Source organism: Megalobrama amblycephala, linkage group LG14 (genome assembly GCF_018812025.1).
Source record: "Megalobrama amblycephala isolate DHTTF-2021 linkage group LG14, ASM1881202v1, whole genome shotgun sequence".
NCBI classification, from domain to species: domain Eukaryota; kingdom Metazoa; phylum Chordata; class Actinopteri; order Cypriniformes; family Xenocyprididae; genus Megalobrama; species Megalobrama amblycephala.
Genome location: NC_063057.1, coordinates 45836800 through 45856296, shown reverse-complemented (window position 1 = coordinate 45856296; position 19497 = coordinate 45836800). Strand labels below are relative to the sequence as shown.

At 37.4% G+C, this 19497-nt stretch overlaps 1 protein-coding gene across 1 annotated transcript; it reads left to right on the top strand.

The window, feature by feature from the left end:
• Positions 1–6758: 6758 nt before the first annotated feature.
• LOC125245835 (gastrula zinc finger protein XlCGF57.1-like) lies at positions 6759–14250 on the top strand. Its single transcript, XM_048156620.1, has 3 exons — positions 6759–6836; positions 7349–7519; positions 12530–14250. The coding sequence occupies exons 2-3, from the start codon at positions 7399–7401 to the stop codon at positions 13624–13626; spliced, it is 1218 nt and encodes a 405-aa protein (XP_048012577.1). The 5' UTR covers positions 6759–6836; positions 7349–7398; the 3' UTR covers positions 13627–14250.
• The last annotated feature ends 5247 nt before the right edge of the window (positions 14251–19497 follow it).

The following is a 19497-nucleotide window of genomic DNA, read 5'->3' as shown; positions in this document are numbered from 1 at the left end:
AGCCAAGAAATACAGTGTGTCAGAGTGTAAATAAATTGAAAGTGGCACTGGATATTGCCAAAGAGCTGGACTTACCCACCAGCTAGGCTCCTCGTTTCTTATTTCGGCTATGTACTGACACACTTGCCTGTTACTTTCTTCGAAGCAGCCGCTTTGAAGCAGCAAGTATTGCCCAGCGATTACCCTCTGACTTCAACTTATGTCTTTTAAGCATTATATGATTGGCTTAAGAAAAAAAACATTCATGTCCCCTGGATCAGATAGGTAATGTGAATTAAACACCTCTCTGATCCAGGGGACATGAATGTGTCACTGCACATAAAAAGGTGAGAAATCAGTCAAGGTGAAATCTACTGGAAATGAGAACTATAGGTTCTATTTTAATGTATTGGCATAAAGAGTTTATTTTTAAATGTAATTGTTGGTACATTTTTCCTGTATACTTTCAATATAAAAAATAAAATATGAAAAGCATTTTCTTCATAAAAGACACAATATGGTCCTCAATTTCCAAGGGTTCATCTTATAAACGGGGTTGTCTTATGTTCAGAACAATACAGTAACACGTAGCTTTATAACACCTAAACGTGACCTACCTATCAAAGTCGATACTTAAACATCATCCAGTTCGTCCATTATTGTAACTTACTTGTAGTTCCTTTAACTGCTCCTTTAAAAAACATCACATAATAATGTTTGTTCACAACCTTTGCGAGGAGGAACTCATTGATAATCGCTATGGAAAGGTACATAGCCCCAGGTCGAGTGAGAGCAGGGGAGGATGATCGGTCTACAGGACAGACCATTGTTACAACCACTCATGATGGACAACTGACCATGGAAAAGCTTAGTGAATTATCCTGGGTCTGTATGTTGGAGGATATGTAAAAATGAGAGGGTTCTGAAGATACATCAGGACATTAGATGCCCTGGACAGGACGTGTTGGAGTGGCCGCTGCAATGGCAAAGAAGCACTGGAAGAGGTTTTCTCACAAAGTGTATGAGGTGCTGGAAACAGCCTTGGCAGGAGATGTGAGGAAGAAGGACAGAGGACAGATTTCACCAAGAACCCTTTCAAATACCTGTCAAAACTTCTGGGCGATATAAGATCAGGGGAGTTGAAAGCAAAAAATGAGGAGGTGGAGGAGCACCTTATCGTTATTTGAATTAAAATGTCTTATATCTAAATGACTCATAATACTTTAATTAGTAATACACTGTCTTTAATGTGTATTTTTACATTTGTAGCTATTTGCATATTAATACTGTAATATCTGGTATAAATGGTTCCTACATCCAAACACTTTTCAGTTTTGCCTATTAAACAAAATATTACACTATTTCATAGGTAGTTCATAATATTTTATTGGGGATAGATAGATAGATAGATAGATAGATAGATAGATAGGAAGTCACATGTGGGAGGACGACTGGGGTTGGAGAGAACAGGTCGATCGGAGGTACATGAAGTGGACTGGACGGTGGATTGTAATCAAACTGTATCGTGAGTGTAGCAATGGATTTTGATTCAGATGGTGACGATGGCAGGTGGCCTTCAGATATGGAGGTTTACCAAACTAAAAAGGCAAGGAAAAAATCATGGTCTGAAGCGAGTAGTGGAGGAGAAAGTACTCCAAAACAAACTACCAAAAAGATCAGAGCTAAACCTAATGGAAGTAGTAGGTTAGATGATGATAAACAGGAAGAGTGGAAAGTCATTATTACGCTTAGTAATGATAAAGGTCACTTTCATCCAGTACATGTAACTAAAGCAATTGAGAAGGAAATTGGGAAAATTAAATATGCTAAATTGCTGAATAATAGAAGAATTCTAATTTCAGCAGTGAATAAGAAACAGCAGGAGATGATTCTGAAAATGAGTAACCTTGGTGGTGGAAAGATTAAAGCTCATGTACCAGGAATGGCAGCAAAGCTAAGAGGAGTAATATCAAATGTGCCTCTGGAAATGTCCATGGAGGATGTGAAGAATGAGATACAAGGTGGGAATGTAATTGAAGCCAAAAGATTCCAAATTAATAAAGGTGGTGTTAAATCAGATAGCATGACTGTACTGCTTGTTTTTGAAAAGATAATGCCTACTGAAGTGCAAATGGGTTGGATCAAATACAAAGTGAGGGAATACATTCCACAACCGTTAAGGTGCTTCAAATGTCAGAGAATGGGGCATACAGCACAACAGTGTAAATGGAAACAAAGATGTGCGAAATGTGGAGGAGAACATGACTATGGTAAATGTAAAAAGGATGCTAAACTACAATGTTGCAATTGTGGAGGGGAGCATAGTGCTGCATATGCTGGATGTGTAGTACAGAAACAAGCTAAAGAAGTACAAAGATACAAGGTTATGAATAAGGTGACATATGCAGAGGCCTTAAAGGGTATTGGCAATTATGAAAACAAACAACATAGACTAATAGAATATCAAGAAAACTGTAATGACAATACAAGGTATGTAGTACCCCCGAACTCAGACGTAAGGAGATATCAGCCAGGAAGGCCAGCACCTCCACAGCAACCATGCAATCACAAATGTAAAGTTGAGGAGAACACCATGATTGTGGAAAAGAAAACTTTTATAGCTTTTATATGCAAAGTTGTTAATGTTGCAACCCGGCAAGAAAGGAAAAGTGACAGAATCAAGACAGTGGTGGAAGCTGCAGAGGAGTTTCTAGGCATCAAAGATGTTAAAGCTGAAGATATACATAGTATGTTGAGTACTAATAATAATGATGGGGGATCTCAGAGTGGTATTTAATCTTATAATGGTATTCCACCTCTTGCAATGGAACGCTAGAAGCCTGATTTCAAATGGACAAGAATTTAAAAAGTTTCTATCAGAATATGAAGTTAAACCTGATATTATTTGCATTCAAGAAACTTGGCTTCGACCGCACCTTGATTTTATTATACCTGGATATGAGTCTGTCAGGTTTGATAGAGAAGGAAACCAGGGGGGAGGTTGTGCAACTTTTGTAAGGGATGGGATATCATTTAAAAGATTAGCAACTTCAATAGAATTAGAATGTGTTATTATAGAAGTATACAAATCAGACTGGAACTTGGTAGTAGTCAACCTTTATAACCCATGTAAATCATTAAGTCTAGACGTATTAGAGGATATAATTATGAGACAAGGAAAAAGGAAAGAAATATGGTGTGGTGACTTCAATGCACATAATAGTCTTTGGGGAAGTAAACACACTGATAATAATGGGGAAGTAGTGGAAGAATTGATGGATATTAGGCAGCTAGTTTGTCTAAATAATGGAAATGGTACAAGAATTGATATACGTTCCAACACATTGTCTTGTATTGATCTCACCTTAGTTTCGAATAATCTGGCAAATTCTTGTGAGTGGAATATAAAAGATAATACAAGTATTGGGAGTGACCACTTTCCAATAATATGCTCAATAAATGTTGAAATAGATATCCAAGAAAGGCCTAGGCATAAGAAATGGGATTTTACAAAAGCTGACTGGCAAAAATTTATAGAAATATGTAGTGAATCAGCCGATTTAATAGTAATGGAAGGTGATATTGAGAAATGTGCATCTGAAGTATCACAATTAATATTAAATGCTGCTTTGAATAGCATACCACTCAAGACAGTTGGAGGGAAAAGGAAAATGGTTCCATGGTGGAATGATAAATGTACAGAAATTATAAAAGAACGAAATAAAGCTCTGAGAATATTAAGAAATAACTTGAATCAGGAAAATATTATTATTTATCAGAGGAAAAAGGCTCAAGCTCGAAGAGAAATTAAAAATAGTAAATTAAATGCATGGAGGAGTTATTGTTCAACTATAGGGACAGAAGTTCAAATAGGAGAAATATGGTCAATGCTGAAGAAAATGAGTGGGAATAAAGTGTATGTTAAAACACCAGTATTAGTGGATCAAGGAATAATGGCAATAACAGATAAGGAAAAGGCAAATATGTTAGGAAAGAAGTTTGCCAGTGTGCATAGTGGAGATCACTTAGATGATATTCATAGACAAAATAAAGAAAATATTTTAAATGAAAATAGGGATGTGCTTATTAAAAAAGATAACATGGAAAATGCTATGGATGAAGAAATTAATATGAATGAGTTAGTGACAGTATTAAATGGTATCAGAAATACTGCTACAGGAGAAGATCAACTGAGCTATGTTATGTTTCAAAAATTACCGGAAAAAGTATTAGAGATAATATTATATCTATTTAATAAGATTTGGGAAAGAAGGCAAAATGCCAAAAAATTGGAAGAGTGCATTAATACTTACCTTTTAAAAAACCTGGAAAGGATCCTAACAACGCTGGCAATTACAGACCCATCGCCCTAACATCCCACTTATGCAAGTGGATGGAGAAGATCTTGGTAAGAAGACTTAATTATTTCGTTGAACACAGAGGTTTATTTGCACCATACCAAAGTGGTTTCAGAAAAGGACGTTCTACAATGGATGCTGTTGTGAAAGTAAGCAATGAGATAGAGAAAACATTTAAAATGAAACAATTAATGAATATTGTATTCTTTTGATATTGAAAATGGCTTATGACTCTATGTGGAGGGAAGGATTATTAATCAAATTAAATAAAATTGGAATAAAAGGTAGGTTCTATAATTGGGTTTTAGATTTTTTATCAGAAAGAAGATTTAGAGTTAAAGTAGGATCAGAAGTATCAGAGGAATATGAAATTGCTAATGGAATTCCACAAGGAAGCGTCATAAGTCCAGTTTTGTTTAATGTTATGATTAATGATATTTTTATGAATTTAGATAGAAGAGTTGGGTCAGCTTTGTATGCAGATGATGGGGCCATTTGGGTAAGAGGACGAGATCCCATAGGTGTGATATAATACAAATCAAAGGAAGCAATAAGTAAAGTAGAGCAATGGTCATATAATTGGGGCTTTAAGCTCTCTCCAAGTAAATCCTGTTATATGTTATTAACCAAAGAAAAAAGGGATAGATAAACAGAACTTGAAGTTATATGGTCACAATATGGAAATGGTAGAATGTTTTAAATATTTGGGTATGTGGTTAGATCAAAAAGGAACATGGAAAATACATATAGAAAAGGTGGAATCAAAATGTAAAAAAGTTATAAACTTAATGAGAGCATTAGCTGGGAAAGACTGGGGAGCAGATAAACAATCACTGATGTACATTTATAGGGCTTTAATGAGGTCAACGATAGATTATGGTTGCTTTGTGTATGGAGCAGCAGCTAAAACACATTTAATGAAAATGGATAGAGTTGTTAATAAAGCTCTGAGGATTTGTTCTGGTGCTATGAGATCAACACCAACCAAAGCAATTCAAGTAGAATTAGGAGAAGTGCCCTTAGAACTGAGAAGAGATAAACTCATGCTTACATACTGGTGTCGATTACGTGGATGTGGAAATGAAAACCCTACCAATAGTGTTATTCAGGAATGTTGGGAGTATATCTCTTTTAAAGGTAATGGCTTTTGGATGGGTAACAAAGACTAAATCAGAGGAATATAGATTAAACAATATATTTTTTAACACTCCTACAGCTGTTAGTAATATTCCTGTTTGGATGTTTCCAAAAACTGAGGTAGATTTGAATATAATGGAACTGAAGGATAAATGGGAAGAGAGTGAGAAAGGACATATGGCAAGCCAATACATAAAAAACAAATTTTACAGTTATTTAGAGATTTATACAGATGGATCCAAAGATGAAGAAAACAGGGTAGGTATAGGTATATACATACCAACATTTAATGTAAGTATTGGGAAAAGATTACCTAACCAGCTGTCAGTTTATACGGCAGAGATGATGGCAATTATTATAGGGTTACAGTGGGTAGAAGAAGTAAAACCAGATAGAGTGGTATGTTGTGTTGACTCTGTAGCAGCCCTTTACAGTATTCAAAATATGATGTCTAATAGAGAAGATTTAATGCTAGAAATCCACCAAAGTTTATTTAGATTGTGGAGGCTTCAGATAGATGTGAGATTATGCTGGGTACCTGCTCATGTAAATATTAAAGGGAATGAGGAAGCAGACAAAATAGCAAAGAAATCAACCAGGATAAATGATATTATAAATATTCCATTTGGCAAAGGAGAAGCTAAAGCAATAATTAAAAGAGAAATGATGAAGAAATGGCAGGACAATATGGGACATGGATAATAGTGGAAGGAAAATATTATAGTATACAGAAATGTATTAACGCACAAGGGTATTAACAGAAGGAAACGAAGGGAGGAGTCTGTTTTAACCAGACTGAGGTTTGACCATACAGGGTTAAATAAAACATTGTTTTTATTAGGTAAATGTAAATCAGATGAATGTATGGAATGTAAAATCACAGAAAATGCAGAACATATACTGTTACATTGTAGAAAATATAGGGAAGAGAGGAATAGATTAAAACAAAAGATAATTCAGATTGGAAGGAAATGGAACCTTGAAGGTGTATTGGGAACAACAGGAGAAGGGGTTAACAAAACGCAGGATGCTGTTGTGGAATACTTAAAGGATATAGGGTTGTATGATAGGATTTAATTTAATTTTTTTTTTTTTTTTTTTTTTTTTAATTATTTTGTAAAGTAGATTCATAATCCATGCTTACATACTCCGATACAGTAGGTGGCGGTATGCACCTGATAAGCCATGGTTGCAATCTGCCATAAAACTTAGAAGAAGAAGAAGAAGATAGATAGATAGATAGATAGATAGATAGATAGATAGATAGATAGAATGTCTACGGGACTTTTATTTTGGTCTGGTGGTGTGACGTCATAAGACTGCTCCGCGCTTCAGCATCTGTTGTGATTCAGATGGAGAAAGGTTTGTGTTTTTACGCATTTAAAGTGTTTAAATCAGTGCAAACTGTTGAGTCAATTTAATTGTTTTTTCTAGCTATGTAGAGTCAAAACTCTTGAAACGTTGCAATGCTTTATTTAACATTAATATGCGTTATTTTTGGAAGTAAATCGCATGAGAAATCTATGATAACAAAAAAATGTGCGTCTCATTTCGCTGTTTAACGTGAATCAGTTTATCGTAAACACGAATTCATTTACTGGAAAGAAGTGATGAGAGAAACTTTTTGAATCTGCGAGTCAGTTGAATCAATTGTTTTGTAAAATTATTCATTGATTCGAATCGCCGTACGCTGATGTCACCTGCTGCTTAAAACGAGAACAAACCAACTGCAAATGTTTTCATGAAAATGTACTCTATTAAATGTGACATGCGAATAATTTAATACAAAATATAAATCATAATTACAAGACACACCCAGAGATTTAGTTTGGATTTATTTTTCTTTCTGTTAATTATTCTCATCTCAAACACAGAAAAAATCCTGGTGAAGCGACTGAGATCCACATGATACACTATTATAAAGATGGAATGTATTAAAGAAGAGACTGAAGACTTAAAGATGGCGTTTATTAAAGAGGAGACTGAAGACATAAAGATTGAAGAAACATTCAGTGTGAAACAAGAAGAAACTGAGGAACAAACAGGTTGGTTTCATTCTCAAATCTGAACTCAGTCCAGCTCTACAGAAATGAGTGATATTTGTGAAGAATATCCTAATAAATTAAAGTGTTTTTATTTGATGCAGTGGGTCAGACATGTTGATCACCTGACCAGACAAATACTAATGCTGCCTTCAACCTGAGAACATCCTGGTTATTTGGTGTTCGTTATTGTAACATAAAAACTGAAAAATATTTCAGACAACATTATTTTCTGTAAAATTAAACCCAAAATCAACTTCTGAATTAGAAACAATGAAAACAATTAATCTTTAACTTAATTATGCAACAGTATCTAAGGCCCTGTTTCCACCTGGTATTAAGATGTTTTGGTCGATCGGATTACAAGCGGATGAGGGAGATACTGGTGGTTTACACCTGGTGTTTCAACCACTTCTGTCCTGATTTCTTCGAGGGGAGGGACTGCGGGTGGGTAAATGTAAGGCTTTTTCAGAACTTTGATAATGAACAAAATAATTAATTTATATATGAATGGGACCAGAGATAACGGAATAACATATGGAGAACAGCAGCTTTTGTTTCTGCCCTGACAGCCACAATCTGGCTGAATGCTGTGAGTGTGTGTTAGAAATCAGGAATGGTGAAGAGGGCCTAACAGAAACATGGAGACTTCATTTATAGCGCTTCCCAATGGTTTGAAATATACTTGCAGTGGTAGCCAGGTGGAAAATCTTCCTATTACCCTTGGCACAAAAATGGTCTACTACATGTGACAAACATATGACAAACAACAATAATGTGATTTTTTTTTAACAATATTTTTTCTTTTAAAGGGTTAGTTCACCCAAAATAATGTCATTTATTACTCACCCTCATGTCGTTCTACACCCGTAAGACCTTCGTTCATCTTTCGAACGCAAATTAAGATATTGTTGATGAAATCCGATGGCTTATTGAGGCCTCTATTGAGAGCAAAGCCTTTTCAAACTCTCAAAATCCATAAAGGTACTAAAACATATTTGAGACGGTTCATGTGAGTTCATTATTTGTGTAAATTGCGCTATTGATTGATTGATAATCATTTTGAAGCAGTCTGATGCCGCCATGTGACTTTGCAATGTGCAACAGTCTTTTTTTTTTAATGAAATCAAAATATGTAAGATGGCTATGGAAATGCAAACCGGAAGACAAAAGACAACGAGCCCAGCACTTATCATAATACACTTTAACATACCTGAACATAAATATGAATTGAATAAGATTTTAATTTTTTTACGTCACATTAAGACCCAAACAGTTCAAATCAAAGACAAAAATTGAGCTCTAAATAAACACTTGTTTTGACTTTCACATCTTCTATCAGGTTCAGCTTTAAATGAAGCATCAGAAGTTCATGAAGCAGAAACACATGTGAGGAATCACGTTAAATTGAAATTGTAACGGTTATCAGTTTTTGTTAAAATTTGCTGTAAATGTTCAAAAAGTATGATACACACTGGAACTATTTTATCAGAGTTTTATATAAGACCAACAAATAAAATTAGCAGCACTATACAAATTTTGTGACGAAAGAAGAAGGTTGTTGTGTTTACATCTGTGACAATGATCGCGCATCAGGATAAAATAACACTTGATTTTCAAAAGTTTGAGAAGTTTTTCATGGGCGTAAACACTTTAAAATACGTCCGAGAGTTTTACATGCTGGTCTGTTATTGTAGGGACATCGACTTTACAGTTCCACTCCCCTAAACATTATGCTGAATAAAACAAACCGTGACTGGGTGATTTACATGTCAATCATGCCTCAAACTTGTGTGAACAGTGCAGATAACTTCAAATGGAGCCCACCAGTGCTTGAAGACTATTGCTGGACAATGACGAGATGATTTTATTATTATTATTATTTATAACTGATTGCTGAAAGTGTTCGATAAACAGGACGGGAGGCAGTCCTATAAATCTACACAATATACATTGGCCAATCATTTGTTATAATTGTCATATTTAAATTAAGCACATCAAAATACATAATAAATATAAAACTTTTAAAAAGTTGTAGATGGGGGATGCACTAAGATGGTGAGGTTGTCGATGTAGCACTCCTCGCCCATGTTTTAGGACAGTATAATATGCAGTTTATTGGTAATATGGTCATACTTTCTGGTTCTAGTAAGAAATCCAGCTGCTGCGTTTGTATGGGAGACAGAGAGCAGGGGAAAGATAGTGTGCTTTCCATAGATGATAATAGGAAATTTATTTGAAAAAACATGGAAATTGTTTGTGATTTTTATATGGTTGCTGCACATTTCTAAAGTCAAGACCTGGAGAAATAAAAAAATAATGCTGTATATTAGGGGTGTGCAATATTGACAAAAAAAATGTATATCAATATTTTCAAAGATTTTGTTAATGACAATAACAAAACATTTTGCTGAGTGTGTTTTTGTGCTAGTACCATGACTGGTTTAAGCCTGTTGTGGACAGCAAGACATTCATATTATATGTGGTGGTCAGTTCACAAGCAGTAACAGAAATTAACATTTTTATTAAAGGGCAATATTTGCCACCCTAAATTGATTTCCAAAGGGATTTTTACCTATATAATTTAAGAAATTGTTAGATCACATTTAATGTCAAATTGTAACATTCTGATTAAATTAAATTAGAATAATAATTCTCTGTGGTCATATTGTAATATTCATGTGTTTCCGGTCTGTGTTTTATTGGTTGTTTTTAAGTCAAGTCACCTTTATTTCCAGCTTAAGTAAGTTCAGCATTGATTCATTCCGTTGTAAAAATCATAAGTTATTAATATAGTTAATTCATCTCTGAATTAGCAGCTCTGGAGAAAACAGTGAGGCCATCGTCCAGTTCAGTTTGCATACAATGGTGTCAATGCAGGCAGAATATCAAGTGTCCCCAACTAAGCAAGCCAAAAGGCGACAAAAATGGAGAAAAAAACCTTGGGAGAAACAAGGCTCAGTTGGGGGCAGGGTTGCCTGGTTTTCACAACAAAACCCATCCAATTGCTCCTCAAAACTAGCCCGATTGCATACTGGGGGGTAAAATTAGCTTTTCTGGTGGGGCTCCCCTAGTAAATTTTGCATTCCAGGGACTAAATATAACGTTATTTTGGGTTGATTCAACCCACGGACATGAAAAACAACCTGCGGCAACAGTGTAAAAGTAGCCCAATTCTGCGGGAAAACAGTGGACTTGGGAACACTGGTCGGGGGGCCAGTTCTCCTCAGGCAGCGTTACAGGTCACAAGTCCGATTAGGTTTGCAACAGTCAAAATATTTAATCCAGATCCATCTGGTTGAAGATGGGATTCATCACGCCAGTATGGAAATGGTTTTGTTGAGGATCTGTGACACTAGCTATGTTTCCATCCACCTATTTTTATGCACATTTTGGGTTATCGCATAAAAAAAATGGAAAATGGATGGAAACGGCAAGATGCGCATAAATTCTAAAAATGTGCATAAAAAGAAGTATTCGTTTTTGTTCTCTTCGACTTGCTGAAAGGAAACAGGGCTTTATTCAAAATGTTTTATGCAATAAATTTGTGCATAAGTTAAATACTCAACTTTGGATGGAAACATAGCTACTGGCTGTTGTGTCTGCCTTCACAGGGGATAGTTTTCGTTCCTTTTCCCACTCTCTACACTCCCACTTTTCCATAGCTTTGCACGGCCATTCCGGAGACTTTTCCAAGGGCCAATTCATTCAGGAACAAGTAACTGTCTTTATTGATTCATTAATTAAACTTTGAGTTGCTCGGAGACTCGGCTCTGCTGTGGTTTAATTTTTTTATTCAATACAACTACATCATAGGATATAAATATAAAACAATAATTAATCGGGGCAAAAATGCCGATGTATCCTGATGTATGGGGATACATCAATTGGGCATACATCAGTTCAGGTTGCGCGTCATTAAAACAATTATTACAGTATCATCATAGACAATACATATCGCAGACTTCTATGCATATAAAGGATTAAAAGATTAGTTTGCTCAAAAATGAAAATTCTGTCACCCTCATGTCATTCCACACTTGTAAGTCCAACTTCGGAACACAAATTAAGATATTTTTGATCAAATCTAATTGCTCAGTGAGGCATTCTTTGATAGCAAGATAATATAATCTCTTTGGGTTCAACCTACATTTTACAGTGCATATATGTTTGGTACCATCAATACTTACGTTACTGTAGAAAAACAAGTACGGTCAGGATTTTAAAATGTTGATACTGACAAGATACCAAAGTATCAATCAGATGGTAAAAGCAGGTAATTTGTAACTTCAACAAAGTTTTTATGCAATGATTGGGCTTAAATCCTGATTGGAATTCTTCACAAATACTGTTGAAAATTGAACATGGTTCAGAAGACACTAATTTTCTGTATGTTGGTTATTTTTATATCATTGTTTTGTTTTTATCTTGTTTTGTTCTGTGTTCTTTTGCTAGCATCTGTGAGTGTTTTGGTTTCATGTTTGGTTGATTGGGGATTTGTAACTCCAACTGTAAGTGATGTTTGGACCATCATGTTGGGTCATTCCAAAGTTATAAAGTTATAACAAACATATTCTGCCTAATAATAAAGAGTTTTTGGTATGATGGTTGAGTGGGAAGGTTGCCCTAGTTTCTTTTCTTTCTTTCTTTCTTTCTTTCTTTCTTTCTTTTTTCTTCTTCTTTTTTTTTGGTTTTTAATCCTTAGAAGATATAGTAAATGGAAGATCAGTCTACAATTAATCTCCTGGGTCTTTTTTCTTTTTTTTTTTTTTAATTAAGGGTTTTATCGCCAGTTTGACAGTTTTGAGACGTCCTAAAGCAATTAAAGTGAGCAATTTTGAGAATTTTTCTCAGATTACATCAGACAACATTTATTTTGGTAGTTTAGTGTTATAAGATGGTTTTGATGGTTAAGTTGGTTTTGATGCTTTACATGTTTAAATGTTCGGATGTCTGTTTCTTTGTGCCGTTGAACTGGGGTTAACCTTTTTTCTCTTACTTTCTTCACCTTAGACCTGATGGCACTGAAAGAGGAGAGTGAAGTACTGAATGAAATGGAAGAGAAATATCAAAATAATCATCATGATTTCATTACTGAAGAAAAACCTTGTAGTTGCTCACAGACTGTAAACACTTCCTCACAAATGATAGCTCAAAAGACAGGGACTAGAAGTCATTTCAGCTGCAAACAGTGTGGAAACAGATTCAATCAAAACACAAGCTTTAACAGGCAAACAGAAATTCACACTGAAAAGCCTTACACGTGTCCTCAGTGTGGAAAGAGTTTTTATCATAAAGGACACTTTAAAGACCACTTGGTAGTTCATACTGGAGAAAAGCCTTTCACCTGCCAACACTGTGGAAAACGTTTCACCCGAAAAGAAACTCTTAATTACCACATGAGAATTCACACTCAAGAGAACTTTTTCACTTGCCAAAAGTGTGGAAAAAGTTTCACCCGAAAGGCAAGCCTTAACAGGCACATGGAAATACACATTGATAAGTCTTACTCGTGTCCTCACTGCGGAAAGATGTTTTATCATAAAGGACACTTTGTAGACCACTTGGTTGTTCACACTGGAGAGAAGCCTATCACCTGCCAACTGTGTGGAAAAGGTTTCAGCCGAAAATCAACTCTTAATTACCACATGAGAATTCACACTGGAGAGAGGCTTTTCACCTGCCAACAGTGTGGAAAAAGTTTCACTCAAAAAGGAAGTCTTAATTATCACATGGTAGTTCACACTGGAGAGAAGTCTTTCACCTGCCAACAGTGTGGAAAAAGTTTCACACGAAAAGAAAGTCTTAAGTATCACATGAGAATACACACAGGAGAGAGGCTTTTCACCTGCCAACAGTGTGGAAAACGTTTTACCCGAAAAGGAAGGCTTGATTACCACATGAGAATTCACACCGGAGAGAAGCCCTTTACCTGCCAACAGTGTGGAAAAAGTTTCAACCAAAAAGGATGCTTTAACAGGCACATGAGAATTCACACAAGAGAGAAGCCCTTTACCTGCCAACAGTGTGGAAAAAGTTTCAACCAAAAAGGAAGCTTTAACAGGCACATAAGAATTTACACAAGAGAGAAGCTGCTTATATGTGGTTAAGGTGGAAAGAGTTTCAAATGTAAAGAAACCCTTGAGTAATACATGAGGATTCATGTATGAACGGTTTATATGTCTTTAGTGTGGAATGAGTTTTACAGACAGGAAACACCTCAGGAATTATGTAATTACTATAACAGATGTTGTTTGTTAAAACGTACAGTATCTGTATTTAGCATGATTTTCAATGCTTGTGGCCTTAAAGACAAAGGGAATGTATTGAGTGTGGAATCTGTCTAAAATTGATGCCAGACTACGTCCTTAACTACGGTGGCCCAGTAGTGCACAACACAACTAAACTGAACAAGCAAACATAAGTTCACAACACATCGGAAAAAGCCACAACACAACGGAAATACTCCCGACCACTAGGGGTCTCTATGAGCTCAAAGTTAGTTTTCCTTGCCACTGTTTTGCAGTCGGCAGTTTTACAAAGATATAAATACCACGATTAGGTTTAACAGTATGCAACCACTGTATATCGATGTAACACAGTTCATATGTACGGGAAGAAGGAGGCGGGAACCGGTGAACATTCAACAAAACTTTAATTCAAAATAAACAAAGAACAAAACGAAAGTAATGCCGGCAGACCCTCGCGGACGTCTGCTGGCCACACAAACATAATAAAACATAACGTAAAGTCCAGGCCTGGGCCTCTCTCGTCCTTCACTGTCGTCGCTCCTCCTTTTATGCTCCTGGATCTCCTCCGTGAGAGACTCAAGGCCGGTGTGCCTCCCCTCGCGCCGTTCCCTCACGGCTCTCGCCCGCCCTGGTCACCACATACCCCCATCGCCCCTCGCAGGCCGGGGGGTACTCCCGAGACTGCGCTCTACTCCACCCCGGGGCCTGTCTCGGCGGCCGCAGCACCTGGGGGTAAGGACAGACGAGACGAGAGAAAGGAGACGGGAGCAAGGGGAGCGACAGAACGAGAGAGGGGAGAGAGGAAAAAAGAAAAAAAAAATTCTTGGTCTGGTTCCCTGACACACTGCCGCTCTCGGTCCTCAGCCAGCCGAGAGGCTCTTCTTCGCGGTGCCATGCGATGGCACTGGACGCTCGGTGGACGGCCCGATCCTCGACCGCCTCCTGGCGGCCGGCGATGGCTCCTCCGACTGAGGGCAGCCGGCAGCGAGTCCCCCGTCCCCTGCTCCTCCCCTTCATGGCGGACGGTAGCAGGCTCCAGCCCACGGCGGACGGCGGCGACTCCTCCGCTCCCTTCTGGACGGCAGCCAACCCACCTCGTCCCAGGAGCACGGCATCCGGGTCTCCGTCCCACCTTTCTCAAGGCTCCAGTACCACCGCCTCGGGCAGCCTCTCGCGGTCTTCACTCCCGCGCTGCCCGAACTCCGCAGCACCGCGATCCCCCTCAGCAGCGAGGGCTCTCCGACAGCATGTCCCTCCTTCCTCCCGGGCTTCGGCACCAATGTAACACAGTTCATATGTACGGGAAGAAGGAGGCGGGAACCGGCGAACATTCAACGAAACTTTAATTCAAAATAAACAAAGAACAAAACGAAAGTAATGCCGGCAGACCCTCGCGGACGTTTGCCGGCCACACAAACATAATAAAACATAACGTAAAGTCCAGGCCTGGTCCTCTCTCATCCTTCTCTGTCGTCGCTCCTCCTTTTATGCTCCCGAATCTCCTCCGTGAGAGACTCAAGGCCGGTGTGCCTCCCAGGTGGAGCTCATCAACTCTCGCGCCACCGGCCTCGCGCCGTTCCCTCACGGCTCTCGCCCGCCCTGTTCGCCATAATCGACATGAAATAGTAATTCTTAATTATCTACGTGCATTATAGCTGAATATTTATACCTGGGAATGATTTGACATGCTACCACGGTGCATGATGAAGGGAACATCTGCCAATTCAACCAAGTGCTTAAAACATATAATTTGTATTCAATAAAGTTACTTTTAACATTTATAATCGGACATGTTCAACTAACTTTCCTGAGCTTGGAGAGCCCCCTAGTGGTTGGGAGCATTTCCGTTGTGTTGTGGCTTTATTTTGTTGTGTTTCGAACTTGTTTGCTTTTTAAATTTAGTTGTGTTGTGCACTACTGGGCCACTGTACTTAACAGCTGAAAAGCAGAATGACCCCCTCTCATTAGTTAGTGTCAGGAAGTCTGTTGATCAGAGTGTTGGACTGTTATTTACTAAGTTAACAAAGTTCCATGATGTCATATACAAATATAGTAGTCAACATTTGAAGTGAATCAAAAGCTTTTATCAAAGTTTTTCTAAAACCTTCTTGTGATTTAGTGTACATAATTCACTTGACAACTGGAAATAAATTGATTACAAACTGGTTTTATATATATTTATATGTATTCTATTAATCTCTTTTTCTTTTACTACCAAGACAAAATGTGGTTTAGGGAGCATGAAGAATCATTTTCACACATGAATTGACCCCTCTGAGTCCTGACCTTAACCTCATTGAAAGTTTTTGGGATGTGCTGGAGTAGACACTACAGAGCGCTTTAGTGACAATTCTTGCGATACGGTGAAAGGTTTAGGCTCTAATGGACTTAGCTGCCTTACTAGACAGTTTGACAGTTTACTTGAGGCATAAATTCCCTTAGCCTGACAATAACTAAATGGTTCTTAGCTACATACACATTGCAAAAAGCGATGCAACAATTGAAAAGTAAAAAAAACAAATAAAAAATAATAGTCCGTAAGTAGAATAGGGAAGGCATAGGACATAAACGTAAACTTTTTGAAGAATACGAAAGTGCGGTTTTGGCAGAACCCTGTGTTTATAAAGCATATACAGTTGTATTTTTTTCTAAAATGACAGATCGTTTCTCTAGATAAGACCCTTATTCCTCGTCTGGTATCGTTTAAAGCCCCTTGAAGCTGCACTGAAACTGTAATTTTGACCTTCAACCATTTGGAGGCCATTGAAGTCCACTATAAGGAGAATAATCCTGGAATGTTTTCATTAAAAACCTTAATTTCTTTTCAACTGAAGAAAGAAAGACATGAACATCTTGGATGACATGGAGGTGAGTAAATTATCAGGAAAATTTTATTTGAAAGTGAACCTTTAAAGTGCACAATACCCCTATTGTCAGATCATTATGAAATCAATTAATTTTTGGAATTATATTGGTAATTTTTTCAAAGATCTTTCATTACCTCGCATCAGTACTGATGCTGTGCAGTTTCTGGACAGCCCCATTTCTTTAAATGAGATTCAGGATGCCATTTCAGCCATGCAAAGTGGCAAGAGCCCTGGGCCAGATGGCCTTCCAGCTGAATTTTTAAAGAAATTTTCTAGACAATTGGCTGCCCTTTTGTTAAATATGTACAATGAATCATTTGATCTGTCTTCCCCAAACTCTACGAGAAGCCTCAATTTCCTTAATTATGAAAAAGGACAAAGATCCCCATATGTGTAGTTTATATCACCAAATATCTTTTTTAAATGTTGATGTAAAAAATCTTAGCCAAAATTTTTGCTTTGCTATTAGAATCAATACTTCCTAGTAGAATTTCCACTGACCAAACTGGCTTCATTAAAAACAGGCTCTCGTTCTTTAATGTCAGGCTTCTCTATCATCCCGTGTCTTCAGCTGATACAGAAAAGTCATTTGACTGGGTGGAGTGGGATTACTTATTTCACACTCTTCAGATGTTTGGTTTTGGACCAAGTTTTATATCGTGGATCAAGATATTACACAAAGTCCCACCCTGCTCTGTTCGTACTAACAATATTTCCTCTGCATATTTTCAGATTAATTGAGGCACAAGACAAGGTTTACAGAAAAGTGAAATGTTTCCCATCAACAATGCTGCCTGGAAGTTCTCTTTTTCTTCTCTCCCATTTAAGGTTTCCCACTCATTTACATACATTGGTATATAAATATTATATTGATATCTGACAATATCTTTTGTTTCAAATCAGTGGTTCAGAGCACCAAAGTCACATGATTTCAGTAAACGAACCACTGATTTAATTTAACCTATTTTTTATAGTCTTGAGAGTGTCATAAGACAAATAACAAATACAAATCTTGTATAGGCAACATTTTATATTTATTATCCTCAGTCACTCTCTCAATTGTTTTCTGAAAAAAAGACACAATAGTACATTGTGTGAGAATTTAAAAAAAACAATATATGAAAACTGGCTATTTTAGCTTAAGGTTCTAGAGGGTTAAAATGAAGTTTAATTGTGAGATTCTGGAAACGATCTAAATTTAGCAGGACCTGTTGGGTCGGGAAGAAAATAATTATAAGCGGATAGTGGGTGGGGCTATTTATTTAGAATAATAGAAACAAAAATACCCTCATATAAGACCACTTACATTGAGACAGTGCTGCTGACAGTGAAAAGCACACAGAGAAAAGTGAATTGAGTAGAGTTGAGGCGAGTTGTTGCGGTACTAAAGAAAAGTGGCTTAATACAACAGTCCTGCAATAAATTCCTGCTACTACACATTTTTTCCCCAGACTTTGAGAGAGGTGTTGATTTACTAGAGGCTGTAAATTTTACTGCTGTTGAACTGTACTGCAATAAAGATGGGTGTTGCTGTTATGTAGCCGACCCTCAGTGAAATAGGGTGGACAAAAACAATAGGAAAGCCTTTTAGCATAACACTATAATTCAGTGGTCTCAAACTGCCAGCCCGCCTCCACCCGCCCCGCAACTGATCTAAAAAATAAAACATAAATCAAAATTATTATTATTTTATTATTATTCTCTAGTTGTCTCATACCATATTCCACATGCAAAGAAAAAGTCGCCGTTCTAAGAGGCCATTCACAGATACTGAATGCCAGTGTTGTTTTATCTGGCTTTAAACTAGTTTAAATCACAGAGACATTTGTTGAAGCTTCTCACTGGACCTCACAGTGCTGTTTTGTGGTTGCATGATCAACACCAATCAGCGAGTGAAAGCATCCACAGCACTGGACTGTGTGTACTGTAATTATGAACGCAGTTTTCAGTCTGCATTAGCAGTGTAGTATTTAGGACACAGATTTACTGAACTTTTAAGGGTGCTGTCTTGCTTCTCTCTAACTTACATTTTTTGAGTGTGTGTCTGAGACTGATTAAACACAATGTGTGTGGAAACACACATGAAAAACTTGGCAGGAATGAGGCTCTTCAAGACCAGGAATGAGGAAGCTGTTTTACAGACGTCACTTAAACACAGAACCATGAAACGGGAATCACATGACTTCAGAGAAAGAGAAACTGAAGTGTAGTTGAGCTGTTTTGTGTTTGTGTCTCTGTGTTCATGCAGTAAAATGGCAGAAGCCAGATTTTCTCAGGATGAGTTTATGTGTTCAGTGTGTCTGGATCTCCTGAAAGATCCAGTGACCACTTTGTGTGGACACAGTTACTGTAAGATCTGTATTACAGGCTGCTGGGATCAGGAGGATCAGAAGAGAGTCTACAGCTGTCCTCAGTGCAGACAGACCTTCAGTCCAAGACCTGCTTTAGCTAAAAACACCATTCTGGCTGAACTGGTGGAGAAACTGAAGAAGATTAAACTTCCTGCTGACTGTTACGCTGGAGCTGGAGATGTGCAGTGTGACGTCTGTACTGGAAGAAAACACAAAGCCGTCAAGTCCTGTCTGGTGTGTCTGAACTCTTACTGTCAGAATCACCTTGAACAACATGAGAGTTTGTTTAAAGGAAAGAGACACAATCTGACTGAAGCCACTGGACGACTGCAGGAGATGATGTGCCCGAAAACACGACAAGATCCTTGAGGTTTTGCAACTGATCTAAAAAATAAAACATAATCAAATCAAAATTATTATTATTTTATTATTATTCTCTAGTTGTCTCATACCATATTCCACATGCAAAGAAAAAGTCGCCGTTCTAAGAGGCCATTCACAGATATCGAATG

Bases quoted from the DNA above. Each gene is read 5' to 3' on its own strand.
- LOC125245835 (XM_048156620.1), top strand. From the start codon at position 7,399: ATGGAATGTATTAAAGAAGAGACTGAAGACTTAAAGATGGCGTTTATT. The intron at 7,520-12,529 runs GTTGGTTTCATT...TCTTCACCTTAG, and splicing joins AGAAACTGAGGAACAAACAG to ACCTGATGGCACTGAAAGAG.